General features: G+C 49.7%; 1 protein-coding gene across 7 annotated transcripts in view; it reads right to left on the reverse strand.

The window, feature by feature from the left end:
• Positions 1-232: 232 nt before the first annotated feature.
• The window catches only part of GOLGA1 (golgin A1), a 189,929-nt gene continuing 163,288 nt past the window's right edge, over positions 233-26,873 (reverse strand). For all 7 annotated transcript variants that reach the window (XM_075324139.1, XM_075324135.1, XM_075324134.1 and 4 more), the window contains 6 exons: positions 24,084-24,244; positions 23,653-23,805; positions 22,047-22,106; positions 21,247-21,405; positions 20,218-20,304; positions 233-1,404 (listed from right to left, as the gene is read on the reverse strand). In XM_075324139.1, coding sequence (XP_075180254.1) covers positions 1,324-1,404; positions 20,218-20,304; positions 21,247-21,405; positions 22,047-22,106; positions 23,653-23,805; positions 24,084-24,244 — 701 coding nt within the window. In that variant the 3' untranslated portion in view covers positions 233-1,323. The remainder of the gene's footprint in view (positions 1,405-20,217; positions 20,305-21,246; positions 21,406-22,046; positions 22,107-23,652; positions 23,806-24,083; positions 24,245-26,873) is intronic.

Raw genomic sequence — 26,873 nt, forward strand, 5'->3', positions numbered from 1 at the left:
GGCGGTGGATGCCTCACTCCCGCAGCCCCGTGCCCAGCAGTGGCCGCAGCACAGCGCCCAGCACCGAGCCCACCACCATCGCCCCTAGCACAGCCCCCTCCACCGCCCCCAGCACAGCGCCCACCATCGCCCCCAGCACATCGCCCACCATCGCCCCCAGCACAGTGCCCAGAACCGCCCCCAGCACACCGCCCACCATCACCCCCAGCACAGTGCCCACCATCACCCCCAGCACCGCCCATAGCATCTCTCTCCTAGCTCATGTGACCCCTCTCTACCACCCCCGGTAAGCTACATTTGGATTATAAGACGTACCCCTCATATTTCTCCCAAATTTTAAAACAATTGCACACACACTGGTAAGAGAAGCACAGTTGCTTTTTGTTCTTCAACTCTTACAGCAAGCTGCCCTCAGCTTACAAAACTTGCTGACAGATTCCCTTTAAATTCATTCTGCATTGACCCATAGAAGGCAAACAATGAAAAATTTAACATCCTCTCCTTCTGACTATGCTTTCATTTGTTTTTTGCAGCCAACCAGGGAATAAACCTGAGTATGTTTGTGGCTTCCTTATTCGATGATTTTACATGAGTGATGTCCTGACCGTGTGAAGAACAAACCTCAATTTCTAGCCATCCACAGGTCAAGTAAAAAGGAAAAAACATAAGTTTTAAAACACTATGGTTATTCCACTAATATTCCTTAAGGGGTTACAAGTACCATGAATAGTGAGCATCATAGTAAAGATGCTGCAATCAGAACGGCATTGCTACCGTCACCATTCCTGAGTGCACAAACGTTCCCCCTTCCCCCCCTTTATATAAAATTATGATTTGGGACACTGCATACAAATGTGTCAGAGAGGAAGAATGGAATAGAAAATCCCACGATGGCACCATCCCATAAAACAACATAAATGACCCTGTGCCATGAACTGCTACTCACTTCTGTCAAAAGCCCTTTGAAAGAAATGGAAGAATGGAGGCAAGATGCAGAAACAAAATCCTTCCAAAGTGTCAGTGTTGAGAATTGGGGCAAAATCCTCTACTGCTGCCTTTGTGCAGTAAAGGAACAGTACAGGAGTCGTCTTCCATTGCATAGGATCATATGTACAGTGGTTGGAGGTTGTCATTTCTTTGTGCGGTTTAATTGAACACTAATCATCCACCCTAACCAAAAGACGTCACCACCGAGATACCCGGATCGTAGACTAGTCAGGAAAAGCTTAGTGAGTTGAGTGGTCAGGACGCACCAAAACCTTCGTCATTTCATAGAAAGTGCAGTCAAAAAAGAAGAAGTTCATTTCCGAAAGTTCTGTCCACTTAAGACCAGGGTGTCCTTGGCTTGGAAATTGATGGTCGGATTGTACCCTTAGGAGATGGCTTAGAACCAAACCAAGACATCTAAAAAAAAATAAAAGAAATAAAATTAGACATGGTTTAAGTATCTTTTATTATGTTAACATGAATAACAGGTAAAGAGAACGTGAGGAGGTCAGTGTACTCTTCACGTCTGTACTAGACCATTTCTACATCTAGGGTTATTGCAGCCAAGACTCCACACCATCTCGGAGTCACAATGGGGAACGGACTATTATTTCAAGATCTATTCATTAAAATGAATGATCATTAGTGGGCAAAATAAGATTTTGATTACTTAACGTAAAATTCCTTCCTCAGAGCCTTCATTGGGGGACACAGGAAACCATGGGTGTATGCTGCTACTACTAGGAGGCTGAAACTAGGCAATAAACACTAACTGACTGACACAAAGCTAATCAGTTAGTGAGAAAGCAGAAAAAAAATGAAAACAAAAATCTTATACAAGGGCGGGAGTTGTGTCCTACAATGAAGGCTCCGAGAAAGGGATTTTACGGTGAGTACCCAAAATCCTCCTTTCTCATTCGCTTCATTGAGGGACACAGAAAACCATGGGATGTGCTAAAGCAGTCCCAAGGGTAGGATAAGAAACAAGTAAGAAACAATGGCAGGAGGACTAGACCTGAGCTACTGCCGAAGCTCACATCAGCAGAGGCGTAGGTGTGTACTCTGGCCAGGTAGCAGCCTTACAAATCTGCAACACAGAAGCTTGATGCTGTACAGCCCCAGAGCCACAACTGTATGGGTGGAGTTAGCCTTGGCTCCTGGTGGGGACTGCCTGTTCTTTGCACAATATGCTTCCAAAAGGCAGAGTGGATCCAGAGGGCGATAGTGGCTTTGGAAACATGGAGACCTCTACGATGACCTTCCGGAATCACAAACAAGGAGTCCAAAGGTCTGAAGGGTGCTGTTCTGGAAAGATATAGATGTACTCTGACTAAATCCAACTTATCAAGAGACTATTCCCGAGGATGAGTTGGGGATGGACAGAAGGATGGAAGAATGACATCCTCATTGAGGTGAAAAGAAGAAAGCACCTTGGGAAGAAAATAAAAGAACTAAATCGAAGAACCACCTTGTCCTGAAGAAACACCAAAAAAACAGATCGACAGGAGAGGGCTGCCAGTTCTGAGACATGCCTGATAGGAGTTGTTAGCCACTAGGAAAGGCAACCTTCCAGGAGAGGAGAAAAAAATAAAAAGATATCTTGAATGGGCTCAAAGTGGGAACCATGAAGAACATCCAAAACCAGATTGAGATCCCAAAAGTCCACAGGAGGCCAATATGGTGGCACAGAATGTGTGACCCCTGCATGAACATCATTACCTGAGAGCAGGAGGCTAGGTTCCTCTGGAACAAGATGTATAGAGCTGAAGCCTGTCCCTTGAGGGAGCTAAAAGACAGGGTGGCATTGAGGCCAGATTGCAAAAAGGACATAGGAGAAAAAAAAATCTGGGAGATACCAGTCTGGCCTCGCACCAGCGAAAAAAGGCCTTTCAAATCCGTTGGTAGTCACAGGAAAACTAGGATTTCCTTGAATTGATCATTATTTGTATGACTTGGGCCAGTCTGGAGCCACAAGGATGACCAGTACTCCTTACCCTTTGATCTCCTCTTGAGAAGAGGAATCAACAGTAAGGCTATGTGCGCACGTTGCGTAAATTCATGCAGTTACGCTGCGCTTTGTAGCGCAGCGTAACTGCATGCGTCCTGCGTCCCCTGCACAGTCTATGGAGATTGTGCAGGGGCCGTGCGCACGTGGCGTTTTAGAGCGCAGCGCTTCGGCTACTACCGAAGCGCTGCGCAAAAAGAAGTGACATGTCACTTCTTCCGTGCGCTTTGCCGGCAGCTCCTGCTCTGTCTATGGGAGGAGCTGCAGGCAGAGCGCACGTTCTCGCCGGCACCATGCGCTTCAGAACGGAGCTTTTCAGCTGCGCTCTGAAGCGCACCTTTTACGGTGCTGGGCTAGTACGCAACGTGCGCACATACCCTAAAGGTGGAAACAGATACAGCAGGGTGAATTGAGACCAAGGCAGAAAAAGGGCGTTGGAGCCAATCACTAAGGGATCGAGGGACCTGGAGACGAACCTTCCTGTTCATTCTAGATGCCCTCAGGTCAAGTTCGGAAATGCCCCAACTATGGCAGATTTTATTAAAAACCTCCAGATTCAAAGATCATTTGCCTGGGGAAAGGCCTTCACGGCTTAAGTCGACAGCCCAGTTGTCCACGCCGGGAATGTGTACCACCGAGTATCCTCTACTCGGCTCATGAGAGGGTGCGAGAGACTTCTGCCATTACTGACTTGCGCCGGGTTCCACCATGGTGAATGATGTACGTCAAGGATATGGCATTGCTGGAGTGAATGTGCACAGGACAGCCTGACAGACTGTCCTCCCAGTGTTGAAGGGCGTGCTAAATGGCCCTGAGCTCTAAGATGTTGTTTGGGAGGAATGACTCGCTCTGTGTGAACAAGGGGCGAGAGTGGCTATCCAATCAAGGACTGTTTCACACGTGTGGGGAGAATGATGGGATGGTCCCGGGAGGAGAGATCTTGTCTCAGCGTAACAGGAGAGCCAGCTGAACATGACAACAAGTGTGGAACTGTGCAAAGGGAACAGCGTCCATTGCGTCAACCATCTTGCCTAGCACACTCATGCGGCACTGGAGTGGGCAGGGAGAGTGCCGTCTGAGGAAGTGAATCCCAATAGACAGGGTGAAAACCTTTTTTTCAGGAAGACTGGTGTGAGCGGTATCAAACAGAATGCCCATAAAATATAGACATTGGGCTAGGATCAGATATTACTTCGCCAAGATGATCCAGCCTAGACAGTACATCGTTTCCAGAGTGATTTGAAGACTTTCGCACCAGGCTCGATGGAAAGGGGCCTTGATCAAGAGATCATCCTGGTAAGGGATTACCATGATCCCTCTGGGACGCAGAATGACCATGACAGCCGTCATGACGTTCGTGAAGAGTATGTGTGCCGAAGCTAGACCAAAGGGGAGAGTTTTGAACTGGAGGTGTCAGCCCTGAACTGCAAATCGGAAAAATCTTTGACGAGATATGCAAAGGGGTATGTGGAGATAAGAGGCCTGGATGTCCACAGAGCACAGGAATTCCTAAGGTTCCATGGAGGCTATAACTGATCAGAGGGACTCCAGATTGAAGTGGTGAATGCCAGCTTGATATCTTTTGATAAAATGCCCTCAAACTCCTTGTGATTCAAAAAACACCCGAGGGGGGTGCTTTATCTTCTTGAAAGATACAGACTGCCTCGCTAGCACCAAATCGTCTTCCCTGACACAGTCTGCTTGACTAGCAGGACCAGGATGGCCAAATTGAAGCTTGGCGGCCTGGTCGGAGTTGAGGTCGAAATGCGACTCAGAGTTTGGATCAGAACCCTGTGCAGCCTTGGGGATCCAGCGATGAAAAGTGTGAGAAGGATGCCAATCTGGAGGATGTGGAAGGAGTTAAAGAAGAGGAACTGGAGTGTGTCCGCTTCTTTGATATTTATGGGTCTGCCTTGACGGAAAGCATTAACAGGTGAATCAGACCTGCCCCACGAAGCGGTCAGAACACTGGAGGCGCTTGACAGGTTAACAGACATTCTATGACTGAAACTAAAGCGGGCTTTACACGCTACAATATATCTAACGATGTGTCAGCGGGGTCACGTCGCAAATCCGGCATCGTTAGTGTTGTAGTGTAGTGTGACACCTACGTGCGATTCCGATTGTACGCAAAAGCGTTGATCGCATACACGTCGTTCATTTTCTAAAAATTGAACGTCCGGTTGTTCAATGTTCCCGAGGCAGCGCACATCGCTCTGTGTGACACCCCAGGAACGATGAACACCTCTTACTTGCATCCCGCCAGCAATGCTGAAGGAAGGAGGTGGGCGGGATGATGTTTACGTCCCGCTCATCTCTGCCCCTCTGCTTCTATTGGCCGGCCGCTGTGTGACGTCGCTGTGACGCTGAACGTCCCTCCACCTTCAGGAAGCGGATGTTCGCCGCCCACAGCGAGGTCGTATGGAAGGTAAGTACATGTGACGGGGGTTACAGCATTGTGCGACACGGACAACAAATTGCCCGTGCCGCACAAACGATGGGGGCGGGTGCGATCGCAAATACGATCACACGTTTAATTGAAACTTATAAAGCAGTCTTAAGGTTTGGGACACCTTTGTAAGGTCAGGAACGGACTGCGAGAAATTGGTGGTCAATTCGGGAGGAGTAGGTGCGTTCACATCCCTGGCAGTGGGGGATTCCTTGTGAGCTTGCACTGTGGAGGTAGCGCTATTGCTTCAAAGGGCAGAGCTTTGACCTGAACGCAGTTTTTCATTTCAGGAAGAGCAGATAAAGTGAAGAACAATAGGAGAAATACGAGAATGAGTTTCCCTAGAATTAGGCATAGCGAGAGAACTCTGCAGAGGAGTGCAAGAGAAGCCTGTGTGCCCCAAGAACAGAGCCTACATCAGATCCCAAAGCAGCGGATGAAGAGGTCTTGATCTATGCATAAAATTTAGTTGTGGTCCCCTGAAATCTGAATGAGGATGCAGCAGTTCATTGCGACATCTGGTTAATATGCTTCTTGGCGAGAGAAGATGGTGCCAGAGAAAATGGGGTGGAGACTGGGAGAACGCACGCAAGGTGTCCGCACATCTGTGACTGTCTTGTTGCAAGAAGTCCAGTGATTGCCAAAAGATTGGAGATCCCTGACCGGCCAGAAGGATAAAAAAAAAAGGATGACGAGTACAGAGCGCGCATGAGAAGATGCTTGGAGGTGTGGTCAAGAGGAAGCAGGCCGCGGAGAAGCCGGGGTCTAAATTGTATGCAGACAGACCAACAGAACCCACCACAGCTACGTCTGACAATTGCTTGGTAAGAGCTGTGGAAGGACATCAAACTGCTACGCAGGGTTGTCACCAGGACATGTAAGGACACCACGCTTCGGGAAGGAGGGAGATGCCTGTTCAGATACGGTCCTGGTTCCTTCTTCAGAGTGGCACACAGTTCCAAAGGTCCCGGGATGTAGTCTCTATGGATGGATCAAGTCTTCCACCTCAGAGCAGTCTTGGTATGATGGATGATCAGGCTGTGGATGGATGGTGATGACCCTCTAGGTGGCTGCCCCGAGACACTCTTGATGTGTTCAAGGGGTAGGATCCTGCCGGACAGACCAGAGATGGTACGATGTGGATTAGACCACACTGTTCTCTCTGTCTCTAAGGTGGGAAAGCAGGATGAGCGATTTCACCGTGCTGCCCAAATCATAACCTTAGAAAAACAACGACCAAGTAGAGTGGACCTCATATTTGTGTAATATACATAGACCCCATAGAATACATAGTGAAACTTGTGGACAAGAAGGGGTATTTATCATGTTTTTGAAGTAAAACTAAGTAAGTACTGTACCACAGTTGTGAAAAAGTATACAGTTTTTATTATTACAAAAAGTGCAAATATCAAAATCACATGTGATGACCGTTAGTAGTTAGACATACATAGATAAAATCCAATTAGATGAGACAGAGAGAGAAAAAGGTCCCAGGGAGGGAGACAGACTACCCCTTAGCTAAAACTGGGAAGAAAGTGGTATTACTATATCCCAGGGGGTATATAAGTAACCAAAAGATATCAATAGTATATCCCCTGGGCTCATAACCTGTATCTGAAAGCGAAAGGGAAAAGATTAACAACACCCGTTAGTGGAAACTGGCCTGGGAGAAAACCAGTGTCTGCCTCCCACGGACACCAAGCTAAAACTGATTAGCTTTGTGTCAGTCGGTGGGTGCACCCTGCTGAGGAGGAGCTAACCTTTTATCGCCTAGTGTCATCCTTCTAGTGCTAGCAGCATACACCCAAAATTTCCTGTGTCCGTCAAGAAAGTGAATGAGAAACCCCTTTAAAGTTAATCTGACAAAACAAGAATCAAAAGGTGACTCAATTATATTATGAAGTCCTGGCCTAAAAACACTAGTTGGGGTACGTTTATACGTTGCATTTCGCAGTGAAAAAACAGTGTTTGACAGTAACATCAAAGTGAAGTCTCATCCACACGCTGGTTATTTGTTTCCTTTCAGATTTGCAGCCATTTAAAATCTGCAGCATGTCAATTCTTTCAGCGCTTTTCACCTATTCAAATGAATGAGGGGGGCATAAAAAAATTCACGGATTTTACGCAGCTTTTCCTGCCATTACTCCAGTTTCTCTATAGCTTCATTGGGGGACACAGGAGACTGCGTGTGTGTCCCAATGAAGGCTCCGAGAAAAAGATTTTACGGTGAGTACCCAAAATCTTTATTTTTACAGCACATATTTATGCTGCAAATACTGAATGTATGCAGATATTCAGAGCTTTTGCAGCATCATTTTCATGTGTTAAATACAGATTTCATCATGTGACGTACAAAAAGTGAATCAATCTGTTATGACAAGCACAGCAGAAATTAACATACTGCAAATTTAAAACCCGCTGAACAAGTCAATAATCTTTATTTTTTTTTACTCTCACAGCCATTGATGCACTTTGCTACTACCGTATTTTTCATTTTATAAGACGCACTGGATTATAAGACGCATCTCAACTCAAATTTAGAGATAAAAAAGGTAAAAAGGGGGTCAGTCTTTTACTCCGGTGGTGTCTTACCAGAGGGGGGCAGCAGCGGTGGTGGAGCAGGGGTCACACAAGACAGGGGCAGTGCTGCAGTAGGGCGCTGCAGTGGGGGCTGTGCTGGCTGTGTGGAGCAGGGCTGTGCGGCGGGTGTCAAAGATGCAGTCAGCAATGCGGGTTTCAAAGCAATGGCGCCCTAAGTCGGTGTGTGCGCAGATTGAGTTCTTGGTTCAATGACAAGCCAAGATCTGATCTGTACATGCATCACCTCCGAGCACCATCTTCCTCAAGTCCACTGCTGGGAAATCAATGGGCCGGAGGCGGTGTGTGGACAGATGAGATCTTGACCCGAGAACTCCATTTGGGCACTATTATTTGAAGCCTGCACCACCGACAGAGCATTTGGAACACCCTCCGAACCACCCTACACCACATAGCCCCCACCGCAGCCAGCATAGCGCTTATTCTCCACCTCCCAGTTAGCTACATTCACATTATAAGACACACCTCTCATTTTCCTCCCAAATTTTTGGGAGGAAAAGTGCGTCTTATAATCCGAAAAGAAGGGAATTTTGTTTACTTACTGTAAATTCCTTTTCTTCTAGCTCCAATTGGGAGACCCAGACACTTGGGTGTATAGCTATGCCTCCGGAGGCCACACAAAGTATTACACTAAAAGTGTAAAGCCCCTCCCCTTCTGCCTATACACCCCCCGTGCATCACGGGCTCCTCAGTTTTGGTGCAAAAGCAAGAAGGAGGAAAAAGAAGGGAATTTTGTTACTTACCGTAAATTCCTTTTCTTCTAGCTCCTATTGGGAGACCCAGACGATTGGGTGTATAGCTACTGCCTCCGGAGGCCACACAAAGCATTACACTAAAAAGTGTAAGGCCCCTCCCCTTCTGGCTATACACCCCCAGTGGGATCACTGGCTCACCAGTTTTAGTGCAAAAGCAAGAAGGAGGAAAGCCAATAACTGGTTAAACAAATTCACTCCGAGTAACATCGGAGAACTGAAAAACCGTTCAACATGAACAACATGTGTACCCGAAAAAACCCAAAAATCCCGAAGGACAACAGGGCGGGTGCTGGGTCTCCCAATAGGAGCTAGAAGAAAAGGAATTTACGGTAAGTAACAAAATTCCCTTCTTCTTCGTCGCTCCATTGGGAGACCCAGACGATTGGGACGTCCAAAAGCTGTCCCTGGGTGGGTAAATTAATACCTCAAGTTAGAGCTGCAAAACAGCTCTCCCCTACGAGGAGGCAACCGCCGCCTGCAGGACTCTTCTACCTAAGCTGGCGTCTGCCGAAGCATAGGTATGCACCTGATAATGTTTGGTGAAAGTGTGCAGACTCGACCAGGTAGCTGCCTGGCACACCTGTTGAGCCGTAGCCTGGTGACGTAAGCCCAGGACGCACCCACGGCTCTGGTAGAATGGGCCTTCAGCCCTGATGGAACCGGAAGCCCAGCAGAACGGTAGGCTTCAAGAATTGGTTCTTTGATCCATCGAGCCAGGGTGGCTTTGGAAGCCTGCGACCCTTTGCGCTTACCAGCGACAAGGACAAAGAGTGCATCGGAACGGCGCAGGGGCGCCGTGCGGGAAATGTAGATTCTGAGTGCTCTCACCAGATCTGACAAATGTAAATTCATCTCATACCGATGAACTGCATGAGGACAAAAAGAAGGCAAAGAGATATCCTGATTAAGATGAAAAGAGGATACCACCTTCGGGAGAAACTCCTGAATGGGGCGCAGCACTACCTTGTCCTGGTGGAAGACCAGGAAAGGAGCCTTGGATGACAGCGCTGCTAGCTCAAACACTCTCCGAAGAGATGTGATCGCTACCAGTAAAGCCACTTTCTGTGATAGTCTAGAAAGTGAAACCTCCCTCAGAGGCTCGAAGGGCGGCTTCTGGAGGGCAACTAGTACCCTGTTCAGATCCCATGGATCTAACGGCCGCTTGTACGGGGGTACAATATGACAAACCCCCTGCAGGAACGTGCGCACCTTAGGAAGCCGTGCTAGACGCTTTTGAAAAAAGACGGATAGCGCCGAGACTTGCCCTTTAAGGGAGCCGAGCGACAAACCTTTTTCTAACCCAGATTGCAGGAAAGAAAGAAAGGTAGGCAATGCCAAAAGCCAGGGAGACACTCCCTGAGCAGAGCACCAGGATAAGAATATCTTCCACGTTCTGTGGTAGATCTTAGCGGACGTCTCATGGTGGCAACGACCCCTTGGGATAATCCTGAAGACCCTAGGATCCAGGACTCAATGGCCACACAGTCAGGTTCAGGGCCGCAGAATTCCGATGGAAAAACGGCCCTTGGGACAGTAAGTCTGGTCGGTCTGGTAGTGCCGACAGTTGGCCGACCGTGAGATGCCACAGATCCGGATACCACGCCCTCCTTGGCCAGTCTGGGGCGACGAGTATGACGCGGCTGTAGTCGGATCTGATCTTGCGTAGCACTCTGGGCAAGAGTGCGAGAGGTGGAAACACATAAGGGAGCCGGAACTGCGACCAATCTTGCACTAAGGCGTCTGCCGCCAGAGTTCTGTGATCGCGAGACCGTGCTATGAAGGTTGGGACCTTGTTGTTGTGCCTGGACGCCATTAGGTCGACGTCCGGCCTTCCCCAGCGGCTACAGATTTCCTGAAACACGTCCGGGTGAAGGGACCATTCCCCTGCGTCCATGCCCTGGCAGCTGAGGAAGTCTGCTTCCCAGTTTTCTACGCCGGGGATGTGAACTGCGGATACGGTGGAGGCCGTGGCTTCCACCCACATCAGAATCCGCCGGACTTCCTGGAAGGCTTGCCGACTGCGTGTCCCTCCTTGGTGATTGATGTATGTCACCGCTGTGGAGTTGTCCGACTGAATTTGGATCTGCTTTCCTTCCAGCCACTGCTGGAAGGCTAGTAGGGCAAGATACACTGCTCTGATTTCCAGAACATGGATCTGAAGGGTGGACTCCTGCTGAGTCCACGTACCCTGAGCCCTGTGGTGGAGAAAAACTGCTCCCCACCCTGACAGACTCGCGTCTGTCGTGACTACCGCCCAAGACGGTGGTAGGAAGGATCTTCCCTGTGATAATGAGGTGGGAAGAAGCCACCATTGCAGAGAGTCCTTCCGAAAAGGATACTTTCCTGTTCAGGGATGTTGACTTCCCGTCCCATTGGCGGAGAATGTCCCAATAAGAGGACGCAGATGAAACTGCGCAAACGGAACCGCCTCCACCATCTTCCCGAGGAAGTGCATGAGGCGTCTTAAGGAGTGCGACTGACCTTGACGGAGAGTCTGCACCCCAGTCTGTAGTGACCGCTGCTTGTCCAGCGGAAGCTTCACTAGCGCTGACAGGGTATGAAAACTCCATGCCAAGATACGTTAGTGATTGGGTCGGTGACAGGTTTGACTTTGAAAAGTCGATGATCCACCCGAACGTCTGGAGAGTCTCCAGCGCAACATTCAGGCTGAGTTGGCATGCCTCTTGAGAGGGTGCCTTGACAAGTAGATCGTCCAAGTAAGGGATCACAGAGTGTCCTTGTGAGTGCAAGACTGCTACCACTGCCGCCATGACCTTGGTGAACACCCGTGGGGTTGTCGCCAGACCGAATGGCAGAGCTACGAACTGAAGATGGTCGTCTCCCATCACGAAACGTAGAAAACATTGGTGCTCTGTAGCAATCGGCACGTGGAGATAAGCATCTTTGATGTCTATTGATGCTAGGAAATATCCTTGAGACATTGAGGCAATGACGGAGCGGAGGGTTTCATCCGGAACCGCCTGGCCTCCACGTGCTTGTTGAGCAGTTTTAGGTCCAGAACGGAACGGAAAGAGCCATCCTTTTTTGGCACCACAACCAGATTGGAGGAAAACCGTGTCTTGTTCCTGAAGAGGAACAGGGAGTACCACTCCTTATGCCTGCAGAAGAGCATCGGCTCGGTGGGGAGGTGGGGACGTTCTGAAGAATCGAGTCGGAGGACGAGAACAGAACTCTGTCCTGTGCACGTGGGCACAATGTCCCTCACCCACCGGTCTATGACCTGTGGCAGCTAAATGTCGCCAAAGGCGAGCGAGTCTGCCATCAACCGCGGATGCGGAGAGATGAGAGAGCTGAGAGTCATGAGGAGACCGCCTTGGTAGCGGTTCCTCCGGCTGCCTTCCTTGGGCGTGATTGAGCCCCCGGAAACTGAGCCCCTCTGAGGCTTTTCAGCTCTTCTGGGCGAGGACAATTGGGACCTGCCCGAGCTTGGGAAGGACCGAAACCTCGACTGTCCTTCCAGGACAGCATTAAAAGGGTAAGTCGCAATGCAGACATTGCGAGGTTACGGACGCCCATGCGGCACAAATGTACATATGCTCAAGACCAGCTGGAACAGCTGAAAAACTTAGGGTGCCCATACGGCTGTAAATGCCGGAGCAACCGACACGCCGATAGCCTCATAGACAGATTTCAACCAGAGTCCATCTGTCTGGCATCTTTAAGTGAAGTCCCATCTCCACTGCAACTTCATCCCTGTCCTTGGACAGGGTTGACAGGTGGTTCCTTTGGCCACGTCTAGTAGAGACCCCGGCTGACCAAGTGCTCCAGGGGAGCATTGCACACAATGGGGTTCAGTGCCGTGGAACAGTATCACATGCAGTAAAAACAGCATCGAAAGCCTGTGTTGCTTATATGCTGCTGCCGACTAGCCATCTAGGACATAGAGCCAATAATGGCGACCGTACAATGCAATGTATAGCATACAAGCATAAAGTACAATGAACACTGCAGCACATGCAATACAAGCAGCATAGAAAGCCTGTGCCTTGGCACCCCTGCTTTTCTGCCGCTGTAGACTAGCCATCTAGGGGAATATACAGTGCAATGTATAGCATACAAGCATAAGTACAAATGAACGCTGCAACCCCTGCAATACAAGCAGCATAGAAAAAACCTGTGCCTCAGCACCCCTGCTTTTCTGCTGCTGTAGTCTAGTCATTCTAGGCGAAAATAGCCCAGACTAGCGACCGTACAGTGCAGTGTATAGCATACAAGCATAAATACACATGAACACTTCAGTACGTGCAATACAAGCAGCATAGAAAGCCTGTGCCTTAGCACCCCTGCTTTCCTGCTGCTGATGTGTCGCCATCTAAGAGGGCATATAGCCAAAGATAGCGATCTATGCAGTGTAAGCATAAAAATACAAATGGACAACTGCGGTATTTAGTGGGGTCAGCACTTCAGGTGCCGCTTACCGCCCGCCTATAAGCGGGTGTGTGGTCGCCCTAGTCCTGTGCCTGGTTGCCCAGAGTCCGATCTCTCAGCTCGGACTGCAGGAATGGCTGCCGGCGTCTTCTCCAGCTCGTGTGAGTAGGGGCGGGCCGTGGGCGTGCCCCCAAGTCAGAGCGGGAAACCGGCGTCCCACAGTGTCCAGTGAGAGGGCTGGAGCATGTAAATAAGGCTCCAGCCCTCGGCGCTGCTGATTGTACAGCGTCTCTCCCCTACCCTGATTGACAGGGTGGGGGCGGGAACGAAGCGGAGCTAGGCCGCAAAAGCCGGGGACTGGATTTATAAGCGCCGCCGCCGTAAAAGCGCGGTCGGCGCTGAGTCCCCGGCGCACTACAAGTCCCAGCCGCGCCGCCGCTCCCGAGCGTCCGGCGCGGTAGTTCCCCATACATAAAGTCACTCAGCTAGGCTGCAGTGACTGTAACCCTTTACTGTCCCCGGCGCACTAGCACACCCAGCAAGTCTGGAGTGTGCTGTGCCTGTGTGTACGGGGACACAGAGTACCTGAATGGTGCAGGGCCTTGACCCTGAACGGCACTCCCGCTCCACATCCAGCAGGTTCAATGGGTCTGTGGATGGAGCCCGGCCTCAGGGCTTTGGGGCCGGTAAGATCCCACTTCCTCAGAGCCCCTCAGGGGGATGTGGAAGGAAAACAGCATGTGGGCTCCAGCCTCCGTACCAGCAATAGGTACCTCAACCTTACAAACCACCAGCGGGGTGAGAAGGGAGCATGCTGGGGGCCCTATATGGGCCCACTTTTCTTCCATCCGACATAGTCAGCAGCTACTGCTGACTAAACAGTGGAGCTATGCGTGGATGTCTGACCTCCTTCGCACAAAGCAGAAAACTGGTGAGCCAGTGATCCCACTGGGGGTGTATAGCCAGAAGGGGAGGGGCCTTACACTTTTTAGTGTAATGCTTTGTGTGGCCTCCGGAGGCAGTAGCTATACACCCAATCGTCTGGGTCTCCCAATGGAGCGACGAAGAAATTATAAATTGGTTTAAAGTAAATTCAATCCGAAGGAATATCGGAGAACTGAAACCATTCAACATGAACAACATGTGTACACAAAGAACAACAGCCCGAAGGGAACAGGGGCGGGTGCTGGGTCTCCCAATTGGAGCTAGAAGAAAAGGAATTTACGGTAAGTAAACAAAATTCCCTTCTTCTTTGTCGCTCCATTGGGAGACCCAGACACTTGGGACGTCCAAAAGCAGTCCCTGGGTGGGTAAATAATACCTCATAATAGAGCCGTAAACGGCTCCGTCCTACAGGTGGGCAACCGCCGCCTGAAGGACTCGCCTACCTAGGCTGGCATCTGCCGAAGCATAGGTATGCACCTGATAGTGTTTCGTGAAAGTGTGCAGGCTCGACCAGGTAGCCGCCTGACACACCTGCTGAGCCGTAGCCTGGTGCCGCAAGGCCCAGGACGCCCCCACGGCCCTGGTAGAATGGGCCTTCAGCCCTGAGGGAACCGGAAGCCCCGAGGAACGATAAGCTTCGAGAATTGGTTCCTTGATCCACCGAGCCAGGGTTGATTTGGAAGCTTGTGACCCTTTACGCTGGCCAGCGACAAGGACAAAGAGTGCATCCGAGCGGCGCAGGGGCGCCGTACGAGAAATGTAGAGTCTGAGTGCTCTCACCAGATCTAACAAGTGCAAATCCTTTTCACATTGGTGAACTGGATGAGGACAAAAAGAGGGTAAGGAGATATCCTGATTGAGATGAAAGGGGGATACCACCTTAGGGAGAAATTCCGGAACCGGACGCAGAACCACCTTGTCCTGGTGAAACACCAGGAAAGGGGCTTTGCACGACAACGCTGCTAGCTCAGACACTCTCCGAAGTGAAGTGACTGCTACTAGGAAGACCACTTTCTGCGAAAGGCGTGAGAGAGAAATATCCCTCATTGGCTCGAACGGTGGTTTCTGAAGAGCCATCAGTACCCTGTTCAGATCCCAGGGTTCTAACGGACGCTTGTAAGGAGGGACGATGTGACAAACCCCCTGCAGGAACGTGCGTACCTGTGGAAGTCTGGCTAGGCGCTTCTGAAAAAACACAGAGAGCGCTGAGACTTGTCCCTTAAGGGAGCCGAGCGACAAACCCTTTTCCAATCCGGATTGAAGGAAGGAAAGAAAAGTGGGCAAGGCAAATGGCCAGGGAGTAAAACCCTGATCAGAGCACCAGGATAAGAATATCCTCCACGTCCTGTGGTAGATCTTGGCGGACGTTGGTTTCCTGGCCTGTCTCATAGTGGCAATGACCTCTTGAGATAACCCCGAAGACGCTAGGATCCAGGACTCAATGGCCACACAGTCAGGTTGAGGGCCGCAGAATTCAGATGGAGAAACGGCCCTTGAGACAGCAAGTCTGGTCGGTCTGGTAGTGCCCACGGTTGGCCGACCGTGAGATGCCACAGATCCGGGTACCACGACCTCCTCGGCCAGTCTGGAGCGACGAGGATGGCGCGGCGGCAGTCGGCCCTGATCTTGCGTAACACTCTGGGCAACAGTGCCAGAGGAGGAGACACATAAGGGAGTTGAAACTGCGACCAATCCTGAACTAAGGCGTCTGCCGCCAGAGCTCTGTGATCTGGAGACCGTGCCATGAATGCTGGGACCTTGTTGTTGTGCCGGGACGCCATTAGGTCGACGTCCGGCATGCCCCAGCGGCAACAGATCTCCTGAAACACGTCCGGGTGAAGGGACCATTCCCCTGCGTCCATGCCCTGGCGACTGAGAAAGTCTGCTTCCCAGTTTTCTACGCCCGGAATGTGAACTGCGGATATGGTGGAGGCTGTGGCTTCCACCCACAGCAGAATCCGCCGGACTTCCTGGAAGGCTTGCCGACTGCGTGTCCCGCCTTGGTGGTTGATGTATGCCACCGCTGTGGAGTTGTCCGACTGAATTCGGATCTGTTTGCCTTCCAGCCACGGCTGGAACGCCTTTAGGGCAAGATACACTGCCCTTATCTCCAGAACATTGATCTGAAGGGAGGACTCTGTCTGAGTCCAAGTACCCTGAGCCCTGTGGTGGAGAAAGACCGCTCCCCACCCTGACAGGCTCGCGTCCGTCGTGACCACCGCCCAGGATGGGGGCAGGAAGGATTTCCCCTTCGACAGAGAAGTGGGGAGAAGCCACCACTGAAGGGAAGCCTTGGCTGCCCGCGAAAGGGAGACGTTCCTGTCGAGGGACGTCGACTTCCTGTCCCATTTGCGGAGAATGTCCCATTGAAGTGGGCGCAGGTGAAACTGCGCAAAGGGAACTGCCTCCATTGCTGCTACCATCTTCCCTAGGAAGTGCATGAGGCGCCTCAGGGGGTGTGACTGGCCTTGAAGGAGAGATTGCACCCCTGTCTGTAGTGAACGCTGTTTGTTCAGCGGAAGCTTCACTATCGCTGAGAGAGTATGAAACTCCATGCCAAGATATGTCAGTGATTGGGCCGGTGTCAGATTTGACTTTGGAAAATTGATGATCCACCCGAAACTCTGGAGAGTCTCCAGAGCAATGTTCAGGCTGTGTTGGCATGCCCCTTGAGAGGGTGCCTTGACAAGCAGATCGTCTAAGTAAGGGATCACCGAGTGTCCCTGAGAGTGTAGGATTGCCACCACTGTTGCCATAACCTTGGTGAAGACCCGTGGGGCTGTCGCCAGGCCAAAAGGCAGTGCCACGAACTGAAGGTGTTCGTCCCCTATGGCGAAACGCAGGAAGCGCTGATGCTCTGGTGCAATCGGTACGTGGAGATAAGCATCTTTGATGTCGATTGATGCCAGGAAATCTCCTTGGGACATTGAGGCGATGACGGAGCGGAGCGATTCCATCCGGAACCGCCTGGTTTTCACATGCTTGTTGAGCAGTTTTAGGTCCAGAACAGGACGGAAGGATCCGTCCTTTTTTGGCACCACGAACAAGTTGGAGTAAAAACCGTGACCCCGTTGCTGAAGAGGAACAGGGATCACCACTCCTTCCGCCTTCAGAGTGCACACCGCCTGCAGAAGGGCATCGGCTCTTTCGGGGGGCGGAGATGTTCTGAAGAAACGAGTTGGAGGACGAGAGCTGAACTCTATCCTGTAACCGTGAGATAGAATGTCTCTCACCCATCGGTCTTTTACTTGTGGCAGCCAGGTGTCGCAAAAGCAGGAGAGCCTGCCACCGACCGAGGATGCGGATTGAGGAGGCCGAAAGTCATGAGGAGGCCGCTTTGGGAGCGGTTCCTCCGGCGGTCTTTTTAGGACGTGACTTAGACCGCCATGAATCGGAGTTCCTCTGATCTTTCTGAGGCCTTTTGGACGAGGAGAATTGAGACCTGCCCGCGGTCCGAAAGGACCGAAACCTCGATTGTACCTTCCGTGGTTGAGGTCTGTTTGGTTTGGACTGGGGTAAGGATGAGTCCTTTCCCTTGGATTGTTTAATGATTTCATCCAATCGCTCGCCAAACAAGCGGTCGCCCGACAATGGCAAACCGGTTAAGAACTTTTTGGAAGCAGAGTCTGCCTTCCATTCACGTAGCCACATGGCCCTGCGGACTACCACCGAATTGGCGGATGCTACCGCCGTACGGCTCGCAGAGTCCAGGATAGCATTAATGGCGTAGGACGCAAACGCCGACGCCTGAGAGGTTAAGGACACCACTTGCGGGGCAGATGAAGGTGTGACTGTGTTAATCTGCGCCTGACAAGTTGAGATAGCTTGGAGTGCCCATACGGCTGTGAATGCTGGAGCAAAAGACGCGCCGATAGCTTCATAGATGGATTTCAACCATAGTTCCATCTGTCTGTCAGTGGCATCTTTGAGCGAAGCCCCATCTTCCACTGCAACTATGGATCTAGCCGCCAGTCTGGAGATTGGAGGATCCACCTTAGGACACTGAGTCCAGCCCTTGACAACATCAGGGGGGAAGGGATAACGTGTATCCTTAAGGCGCTTGGAAAAACGCTTGTCTGGACAGTCTCGGTTTTTCTGGACTGCCTCTCTGAAGTCAGAGTGATCCAGAAACGTACTCAATGTATGCTTGGGAAACCTGAAACGGAATTTCTCCTGAGAAGCTGACTCCTCGATTGTAGGAGCAGGGGGAGAAATATCCAACACCTGATTGATGGTCGCTATAAGGTCATTCACTACGGCGTCACCCTCAGGTGTATCAAGGTTGAGAGCGGCTTCAGGATCAGAATCCTGATCTGTTACCTCCGCTTCATCCTCCAGAGAGTCCTCCTGCTGAGACCCTGAACAGTGTGATGAGGTGGAGGGAATTTCCCAGCGACCCCGCTTGGGCGGCCTGGGACTGCGGTCCGTGTCAGAGACCTCATCCTGGGACCTATGGGTCACCCCAGGGGCACTTTGCTGTTCCAATTGAGGGGGACCAGGGGTCAAAGATTGAACAGAGCCCGGGGCCTGAATCACCGGTCTGGACTGTAAGGCTTCTAGTATTTTAGCAGACCATTTATCCATACTCTCAGACAGTTTGTCAGCAAAAGCTGCAAACTCCGTCCCTGTCACCTGGATAGCAGTGGTAGCAGGTGGTTCTACCTGGGCCACCAGTAGCAGAGGCTCCGGCTGAGTAAGTGCCACAGGGGCCGAGCATTGCACACAATGAGGGTCAGTGGAACCTGCCGGTAGTATGGCTGCACATGAGGTACAGGTTGCAAAGTACGCCTGTGCTTTGGCACCCTTGCTTTTTGCAGACGACATGCTGTTGTCTCCTCTGAGAACAATCCAGGAGGGTATATAGCCAAAAATCAACAGAGCGACCGTACAGTGCAAATGTATAGCCTATAAGCCTATATATATATATATATATATATATATATATATATATATATATATATATATATATATATATATACACTTCGGTACTCAGTGGGGCCAGCACCACAGGTGCTGCTTACCGACCGCTCAGAGCGGTTGTGTGATCACCAGATTCCCTGCCTGGGTCTCCCTGTGTTGTCTCTCCTCTCCAGCGTCTGAATCGCTGACAGGAATGGCTGCCGGCGTTCTGTGGGGAGGAGGGGACCGTGGGCGTGCCCAAGAAAGTGCGGGAATCTAGTGCCCCAGTGTACTGAGTGAGGGGGGAGGAGGATACTAATGTATGCTCCGGCCCTCAGCGCTGACGATCTGTGCAGCGTCCCGCCCTTCCCCTGACTGGCAGGCCTGGGGGCGGGAATATGCGATACTAGGCCGCAGAAGCCAGCGCGGTAGTCCCCGGCGCACTAACACACCCAGCAGTGCTGCAATGTGTATGGCACAAGCGCTCCATGCGCGGTCCCCACGGGGACACAGAGTACCTCCCTGTAGCAGGGCCTTGTCCCTGACGATACCCAGCTCCTATCCAGCAGATTCCCAGGGGCTGCGGAGGGAGCACGGTCCCAGTGCCTGGAGACCGATTAGGATCCCACTTCACCCAGAGCCCATTAAGGGATGGGGAAGGAAAACAGCATGTGGCTCCTGCCTATGTACCCGCAATGGGTACCTCAACCTTAACAACACCGCCGACAAAGTGGGGTGAGAAGGGAGCATGCTGGGGGCCCTGTTATGGGCCCTCTTTTCTTCCATCCGACCTGGTCAGCAGCTGCTGCTGACTAAGCTGTGGAGCTATGCGTGGATGTCAGCCTCCTTCGCACAAAGCATAAAAACTGAGGAGCCCGTGATGCACGGGGGGTGTATAGGCAGAAGGGGAGGGGATTTACACTTTTAGTGTAATACTTTGTGTGGCCTCCGGAGGCATACCTATACACCCAAGTGCCTGGGTCTCCCAATGGAGCGACAAAGAAATACGCTCTCTTCAGGATGATTTTCCACTCAGAAAACCGGGCGAAAAATCTACAGTGTATCCACCGAGTGTTCAGACAGAATAGGATAGCCTTCGGATTTTGCTCCAGGAGTCGGCTGGCCACATTTTTGTCCAGGACATCAAAATCCATAACTGGGCATAAGTAATGGATGAAATGTTCAATTACCTTATATTCTAGCGTCTCCTTAAGGAGATTTTCTTCTTCCACTGAGAAGTTGAGTAATACTGATACAGCTTTAATAAGGTGAAACGCCTAAAATGTTAAGTGAAAAATAAGTCAATTAATTAACTTAAAAGAATGTATAGAGCGGACCATATGCAGGGCAATACCAATGTATATCGCAAAGACACTGGGATCTTCAGAAAATAATAAACCTCAGATACAGTGGAATTCTTGCTTAACGAGAACAATCCGTTCTGGGACTGTGCTTGTTAACCAAGTTACAAAGCAAGATTCCCTATAGGAAATCATTGCAATGCAGACAATTCCTTCCACAACTTGTACACACACACACACACACACACACACACACACACACACACTATGCTCACCTTACCTTCCGTTCCATCAGGATGTGTATCGGGTAACCATTGCGTCCGATGCCGGAGCTTCCGCTGACGGGGCGCTGACGTCAAAGGCATGAGCCGCTTGCTTCTGATTGGTCCGCGCTGCCTTTCAGTAGGAGCGGACAGCGGAAGTTCCTCCATCGTCATGATGGTTACCCGATCCACATACTGTAGCGGCGATCTACAAGAACCGGGAGGCCGGCGATGGAACGGAAGGTAAGGTGAGCATAATGTGTGTGTGTGTGAATGTTTGTGGGGACTGAAAGAGCGGGTCAGAGCACGGTGGATGTACAGAAACGGAAGTGTATGCGGTGAGTATTTGCTCGTATGGAAAAGCTTGCTTGTAGTCAGAGTTATAAATTTACAGCAAGCTTTACTCGTTAAGCGGAATACTCGCACACCAAGTTACTCGTTAACCGAGGTTTTACTGTATTAATCAAGAACATATTCCCCCCAAAAAATGTAAAAAGCCTGCAATCCTTGTAGAGAAGGTAAAGTTAAGAGGAAATATATAAAACTGCAGCGCCGGTCTACGAAAGTAGCCATTATCTTGTGCCTCCAGCTCTCCATATAAAACAAAGAGGTCTGTGATGAGTTGCCCTTTTGCACTACATGGAGCGTCCCTCACCTCTGCTTCCCGGGCCGACATAAACTTCAATACAACATGTTTCAGGTACTCAAAGTTTATCTCCCGAGAGTCATTGAGATCAGCATTGTTGGTCACGGTGAGGGAAGGCGGCGGGGGGTCCGCAGGACTCAGCCTATCCTCCACTTCTGGTTTCAATCTCTGGAAAACAAGACATAGCAGTTGTCAGATTCTGCTGCTTAAAGTTAAAGGAGCATTCTCAAGGTTGAAAGTTATCCTCTACCCATGGGAATAACTTTCCAATCTTTATTTTTGAGACCCAGAGGTCCGATCCCCAATGTGGTGGTCAATTGTGCGCACTGCCACTTTTCATTCTTAATGGGTCTGAGCCCTGCGCTTGGCTGGCCTACAGCACTCCAATAAGAAACAATGGTGTGGTAGTGCGAATGATTAACCGCCACTAAATGCACACGGGGCTTTTCAGAGACCCAATTTCTCATGGTTACTGGAGGCAGTTATCCTCTATCCTATGGACGGGGGATGACTTTCAAACTTGACTATACACAGAATACACGGTCCTGTTCCCAATCACTCAGCAAGAACCCACAGGATCAAAGTAGGTTCATTAAATTCTATTAGTGAGTTTACAGTCCGTCTTCAATCCGCACAGGTCATGGATGAGGAAGCCACGTTTCTAAATGTGACCTTAAGTCTACGAAACTCAGGACAGAGGTATAAAAGAGTTCTGTGAGTGACGTCTGGGATAAAGAGGCTAAAGAGCGGCCATATTACAGTAGTCAGATACCGCCCTGATAAATGAGTCCTTCTATCCTCCAACTCACCAGCTCTTTCTGTAATGTCTTCTTCAGTTCAGCCATTCTCTGCTGAAGTTGTTTTATAGTCTAGGAATAAAAGGAATTAAGAATTAGGACTCAAAATATACGGAAAGGGTTAACTTATCATAAGTGATCAAACATGCCGATCATGAAGCCCCTGCGCTGATAGTCTACTTATTCACTAGTTATATACGTGGGGTGCGGTACCGTTAATTTTACATTTTTCAATAAGCCAGTACCCTAACCTCGCATGGTCCTTTACATGTGTTCATAAAGGTATGTTACTCCTTGTGAGGAGCAATGGGCCAACTCCCTAAATACGGGACCTGGTCCTGCTGGATCCAGGACGGTTGGGAGCATTACATTAGTTTACAGGTAATATCCTTCGAGAAAGTGTGGTCAACTGAAAGGGACATTCTCATCCTAGACATTCACACACCAATTCTTGACGGAATCTCTGTATGGGAAATCGAAGCACACTTTCTGTAATACTCAAAACTCCCACAGAAGTGAATGGGCGAGCGTAAAACATGTGCAGCACCATCTCTATGCACAACACGTAGGATGAGGGAATGAGGAACGGATATCATTTTCGGTATATAGTGGATGGGCTATAAATGTCCAAGAATGGAATACCTCTGATTATTTAGACCTCATGTTGTATTTAACCCCCCGCCCTGAAAAGAATTTTGAAACCTTCTTTACCTAATCTGAGCCTTAAACAGTTCTTTGAAAGCCCCAAAGCCTGCAATGTACAGGACACATTCAAATTACCGTATTTTTCGGATTAGAAGATGCCCTTTTCCTCCCAAAAATGTTGAAGGAAAGTGAGTGGTGCGTCTTATAATCTGAATGTAGCTTACCGGGGTGGTGGAGAGGGGTCGCAAGGGGCCGGGGGAATGCTGCAGTAGCTGTGCAGGGGCTGCGGCGGTTGGGCTGGTGCTGGGTCTGAGGAAGCTGGTGCGGCTGTGCAGTGTCAGCATCTGCTTTGCGGGGTCTCCGGCTGCTGCAGTGGCTGTGCAGGATCTGTGCGTGGTCTCCGGCGGTTGGTCACGGGCTGCTGTGCGGGGTCTCCTGCGGCTTCACTGGCGCTGCGGGTCGGGCGGTGAGAACTTCAAATAATATCACCCGGAGTCGGCACGTGCGCAGTTGGAGCTCTCGGCTCAAACTCTCATCAGCACAGGGGTAACCTCCGGCCCTTTGATCTCCCTCCAGCGGACTTCAGGTAAATGGCGCCCGGAGGTGGCGCTTGCGCAGATGAGATCTTGGCTTGCCATTGAGCCTAGAGCTCAATCTGCGCTGACTCCGGGCGCCATTTCTGTGAAGCCCTCACCATCTGCAGCCACTTCACAGCACAGCTGCCCCAACACAAAAGCACCAGCCTCCGCCTCCGCCCCGTCCTCCGCCTCCTCCACTACTGCCCCCCTCTGGTAAGACACCACTGAATTAAAAGACGGACCACATTTGTTTTCCACTTTTTCTTGCTCTAAATTTGGGGTGTGTCTTATAAAACAAAAAATACGGTAGATCTCAGTAATTACTATTGGACTGTACCCACAAACCATGTAATATTGTCAGATGCATCTAGTGACATTAATCCAGTTGGAGGCACCTTATTTTTTTCAGCAATCTGTTGCTCCATGTCCCTGTTCTCCTTCTGGATCTGAGCAATGTCTCCAACTGTCACCTCCCCATTGGGCTCCTGGGCGGGTGGACCATGCAAACGTTCATGAAGAGTAGAGACTTCCTCTTGGAGGGAAGACACCTAGAAAAAAAAAAGGGGGGAAAACGACTTGTGACTCCATTGTGTGAAGTTGCAAGACAAATTTCGAATGTTCCTTCTTCAAGGTCAGTGGTCTCCAAACTGGAACTCTCCAGATGTTGTGAAACTACAACTCCAAGCATGCAGGAACAGCTACGGGATTGGAGAGCTACAGGACGAATACTGTCCCAGGCCAGTAACGACCATGACGCTGTGTTGTTATAACAGACTAATGTCTCCTCAACGATCAAAAAAAGTCTTCTTCTCCGGTTCGTTCTTACCTGCGATTCACTTGCCAGCAGAGCCTCTTTTTGCTCCTGGAGCTGCACCGTGACATCTCGTACATGCTTCTCTGCAGATTCCTTGCTCTGAGCAGCTCTAGATTTATATGTCTCCAGATCAGATTGTAACTGCTGCATTTTTAATACGACGGTATCGTAATCTGTGGGGGAAAGGAATTAAAAGAAGGATGCAGAAGAACAGTATGGGATTTTAAGTCGATATTCCTAAAGCCCCCATAAATCTTTGATGGCCGTTCGCCAAACAAATGTTTTGACCTTCAGTTATATTGGCGGTCTCTACCGTGCACGAGCACTCATTCTACCGAGCATTCTCGTGGTCTCTACAAAAGAGCCACTGTCAGACACTCTTCAGGGCTTGATGACCTATCCTACCGGATAGATCATTAATACAGTATGCCCGGACAACCCCTTTAAGATCCAGCCATCTTGATCTAGTCATGCAGTAAGAGTTCCTATACTATTGTGGCATAATGTCAGATAGTAAAAGCTGTTTTTATGTAGCGCTAAGTACTGAGGTGTTCTGTAAGATTCACTGGCTACGTTTGGAAAGAAGTAAATTACAGTGTAACATTATAGACAAAAAATAAGTTAGGCTCAATGTATAACAGGGGGCATTTAGCCCCTTCCAGGGAAGAAGCCATGGTACCAGTATTTAATTTTAAAGACCCTCCGAATTTGATGATCATTTTTCAACTCCGGAAGAACAAAAAAAAATGATCAGTCTCAAATGAGGCACACTGAATCCTTATCGCCATTTACAATTATCTTTACAGGGTCCCCATACACAGACTGTTGGCCAAAAAGGTGGATTTGGCTTACATTAGTCTTAAGGGCGCTTTACACGCAGAGATATCGCTAGTGAGCGTACCCGTCCCTGTCGTTTGTGCGTCACGGGCAAATCACTGCCCGTGGCGTACAATGTCGTTAGGAGCCGTCACACGGACTTACCTGCCTAGCGATATCGCTGTTGCCAGCAAACCGCCTCCTTTCTAAGGGGGCGGTTTGTGCGGCGTCACAGCGGCGTCACTAAGCGGCCGCCCAATAGAAGCGGAGGGGCGGAGATGAGCGACCGTAACATCCCGCACACCTCTTCCCTTCTGCACTGCCGGCGGTCGCAGGTAAGCTGTAGTTAGTCGTTCCCGAAGTGTCACATGTAGCGATGTGTGCTGCCTCAGGAACGACGAACAACCTGCGTCCTCTGCAATCAACGATTTTTTGAAAATTAACGACGTATCAACGATGGACGATTTAGTGAGTATTTTCTATCGTTAACGGCCTCTCGATGGTGTCACACGCAACGACGTCGCTAACGATGCTGGATGTGCGTCACAGAATCTGTGACACCGGCAATATATCGTTAGATACGTCATTGCGTATAACGGGGGCTTTAGGCCTCGATTTCACTAGCATATGGCATCTAATTCTATATGCTAGTGACCCTCTGCTGCGAGCCTGAGCCGAGTATCATGTGACTGTGATCCGTTCTTGTGAATGTATCACAGGTATGGAGAAGAGGGAGAGAGCACTTTCTCCCTCTTATCTGTGGCCTGTCTGCGTATATTGGCACTGCATTCGGACAACATCAGAGTGCAGTGCAATATTTCACTGCACCCATAGACTTTTATGGGTCCTTGTGAGCCAAGACTCACTGTCAGGCCTTAGTCACACTTGCGAGTGACTCGGCGAGTCTTGCATCGGCATCACTCGGTATGGCCGCATACTTTCTAGACAGGAGCATTTCAGCTGCATAGAAATACATTCAGCAGACCTGCTCCTTTCAGGAGAAGCAAGCTGCGCCAAGTGATGCGATCCGATAATTATGCGAATCACACGTTCGTGTGAGCGCACCCTCAAACGCAGCATGCTACGATTCTTTTCTGATGCCAATATGGCATGAGAAGAAAAAAAAAAATAACAGATGGACACTGCCCCATAGTTTTACACTGGTGCGAGTGCAATTTGCTGTTTTATCAGATTGCACTAGTCCATATAAAACGCAAGTAGAGCCAAGGCCTTATGTCTATAGTGGCCTTAGGCTGTGAGCATAGCCTGGATGGTACATTTATAATAAATTATTCCAGTAGTATCGATAAATGAAGAAGGTGATCCAGCTGAGTAATCAGGTGATCTATTCAGTGCAGTTCAGACAATGCATAGAGACGTTAACGCGTTTCTGGCTTAACGCCCTTATTCATAACAACTAGTGAATGTTGCCAGTGCCGCTATATACTCCCCTCTCCATCTGGGGCAATTAAGCGGAAATGGGAACATATGTGTCAGCAAACAAAGCTGGATTAGATAGAAGTGAACAAGTGAGAAAACATATAAAGTCAAAAATACTTTTGTTAGGACTACATATAAATGCTCTATTATTATATGTCCCAATTAATCAAAATAACAGGGAACTCATGTAAGAATTGTTCTGAATTACTTAATTACTTTATGTGTATGATTACAAATAAATAGATCATAAATGCATACTGTCTATGATTCATGCTTATATTTAATTTTTATAAAAAATGTTTTATATATGATATATATATATATATATATAATGTGTATATATTGTGAGACTGTGACCGGGGTTATCTATGACGGCCGGTATGTCTCGCCCCGGTTGTGCTCACTCCATGATAGGAAGTAACTCCACTCCAGGGTTAATGCTGTTTCCCTACAGGCTTAAGGAAGGGTTAAAAGGAAACAGGAACGAGGGCAGGTGTGCCGGGTGTGAGGGAGTGATCACATCTCCCTGAGTTCTCTGCCGGAAAG

This window comes from Anomaloglossus baeobatrachus, chromosome 9 (genome assembly GCF_048569485.1).
Source record: "Anomaloglossus baeobatrachus isolate aAnoBae1 chromosome 9, aAnoBae1.hap1, whole genome shotgun sequence".
NCBI lineage: Eukaryota > Metazoa > Chordata > Amphibia > Anura > Aromobatidae > Anomaloglossus > Anomaloglossus baeobatrachus.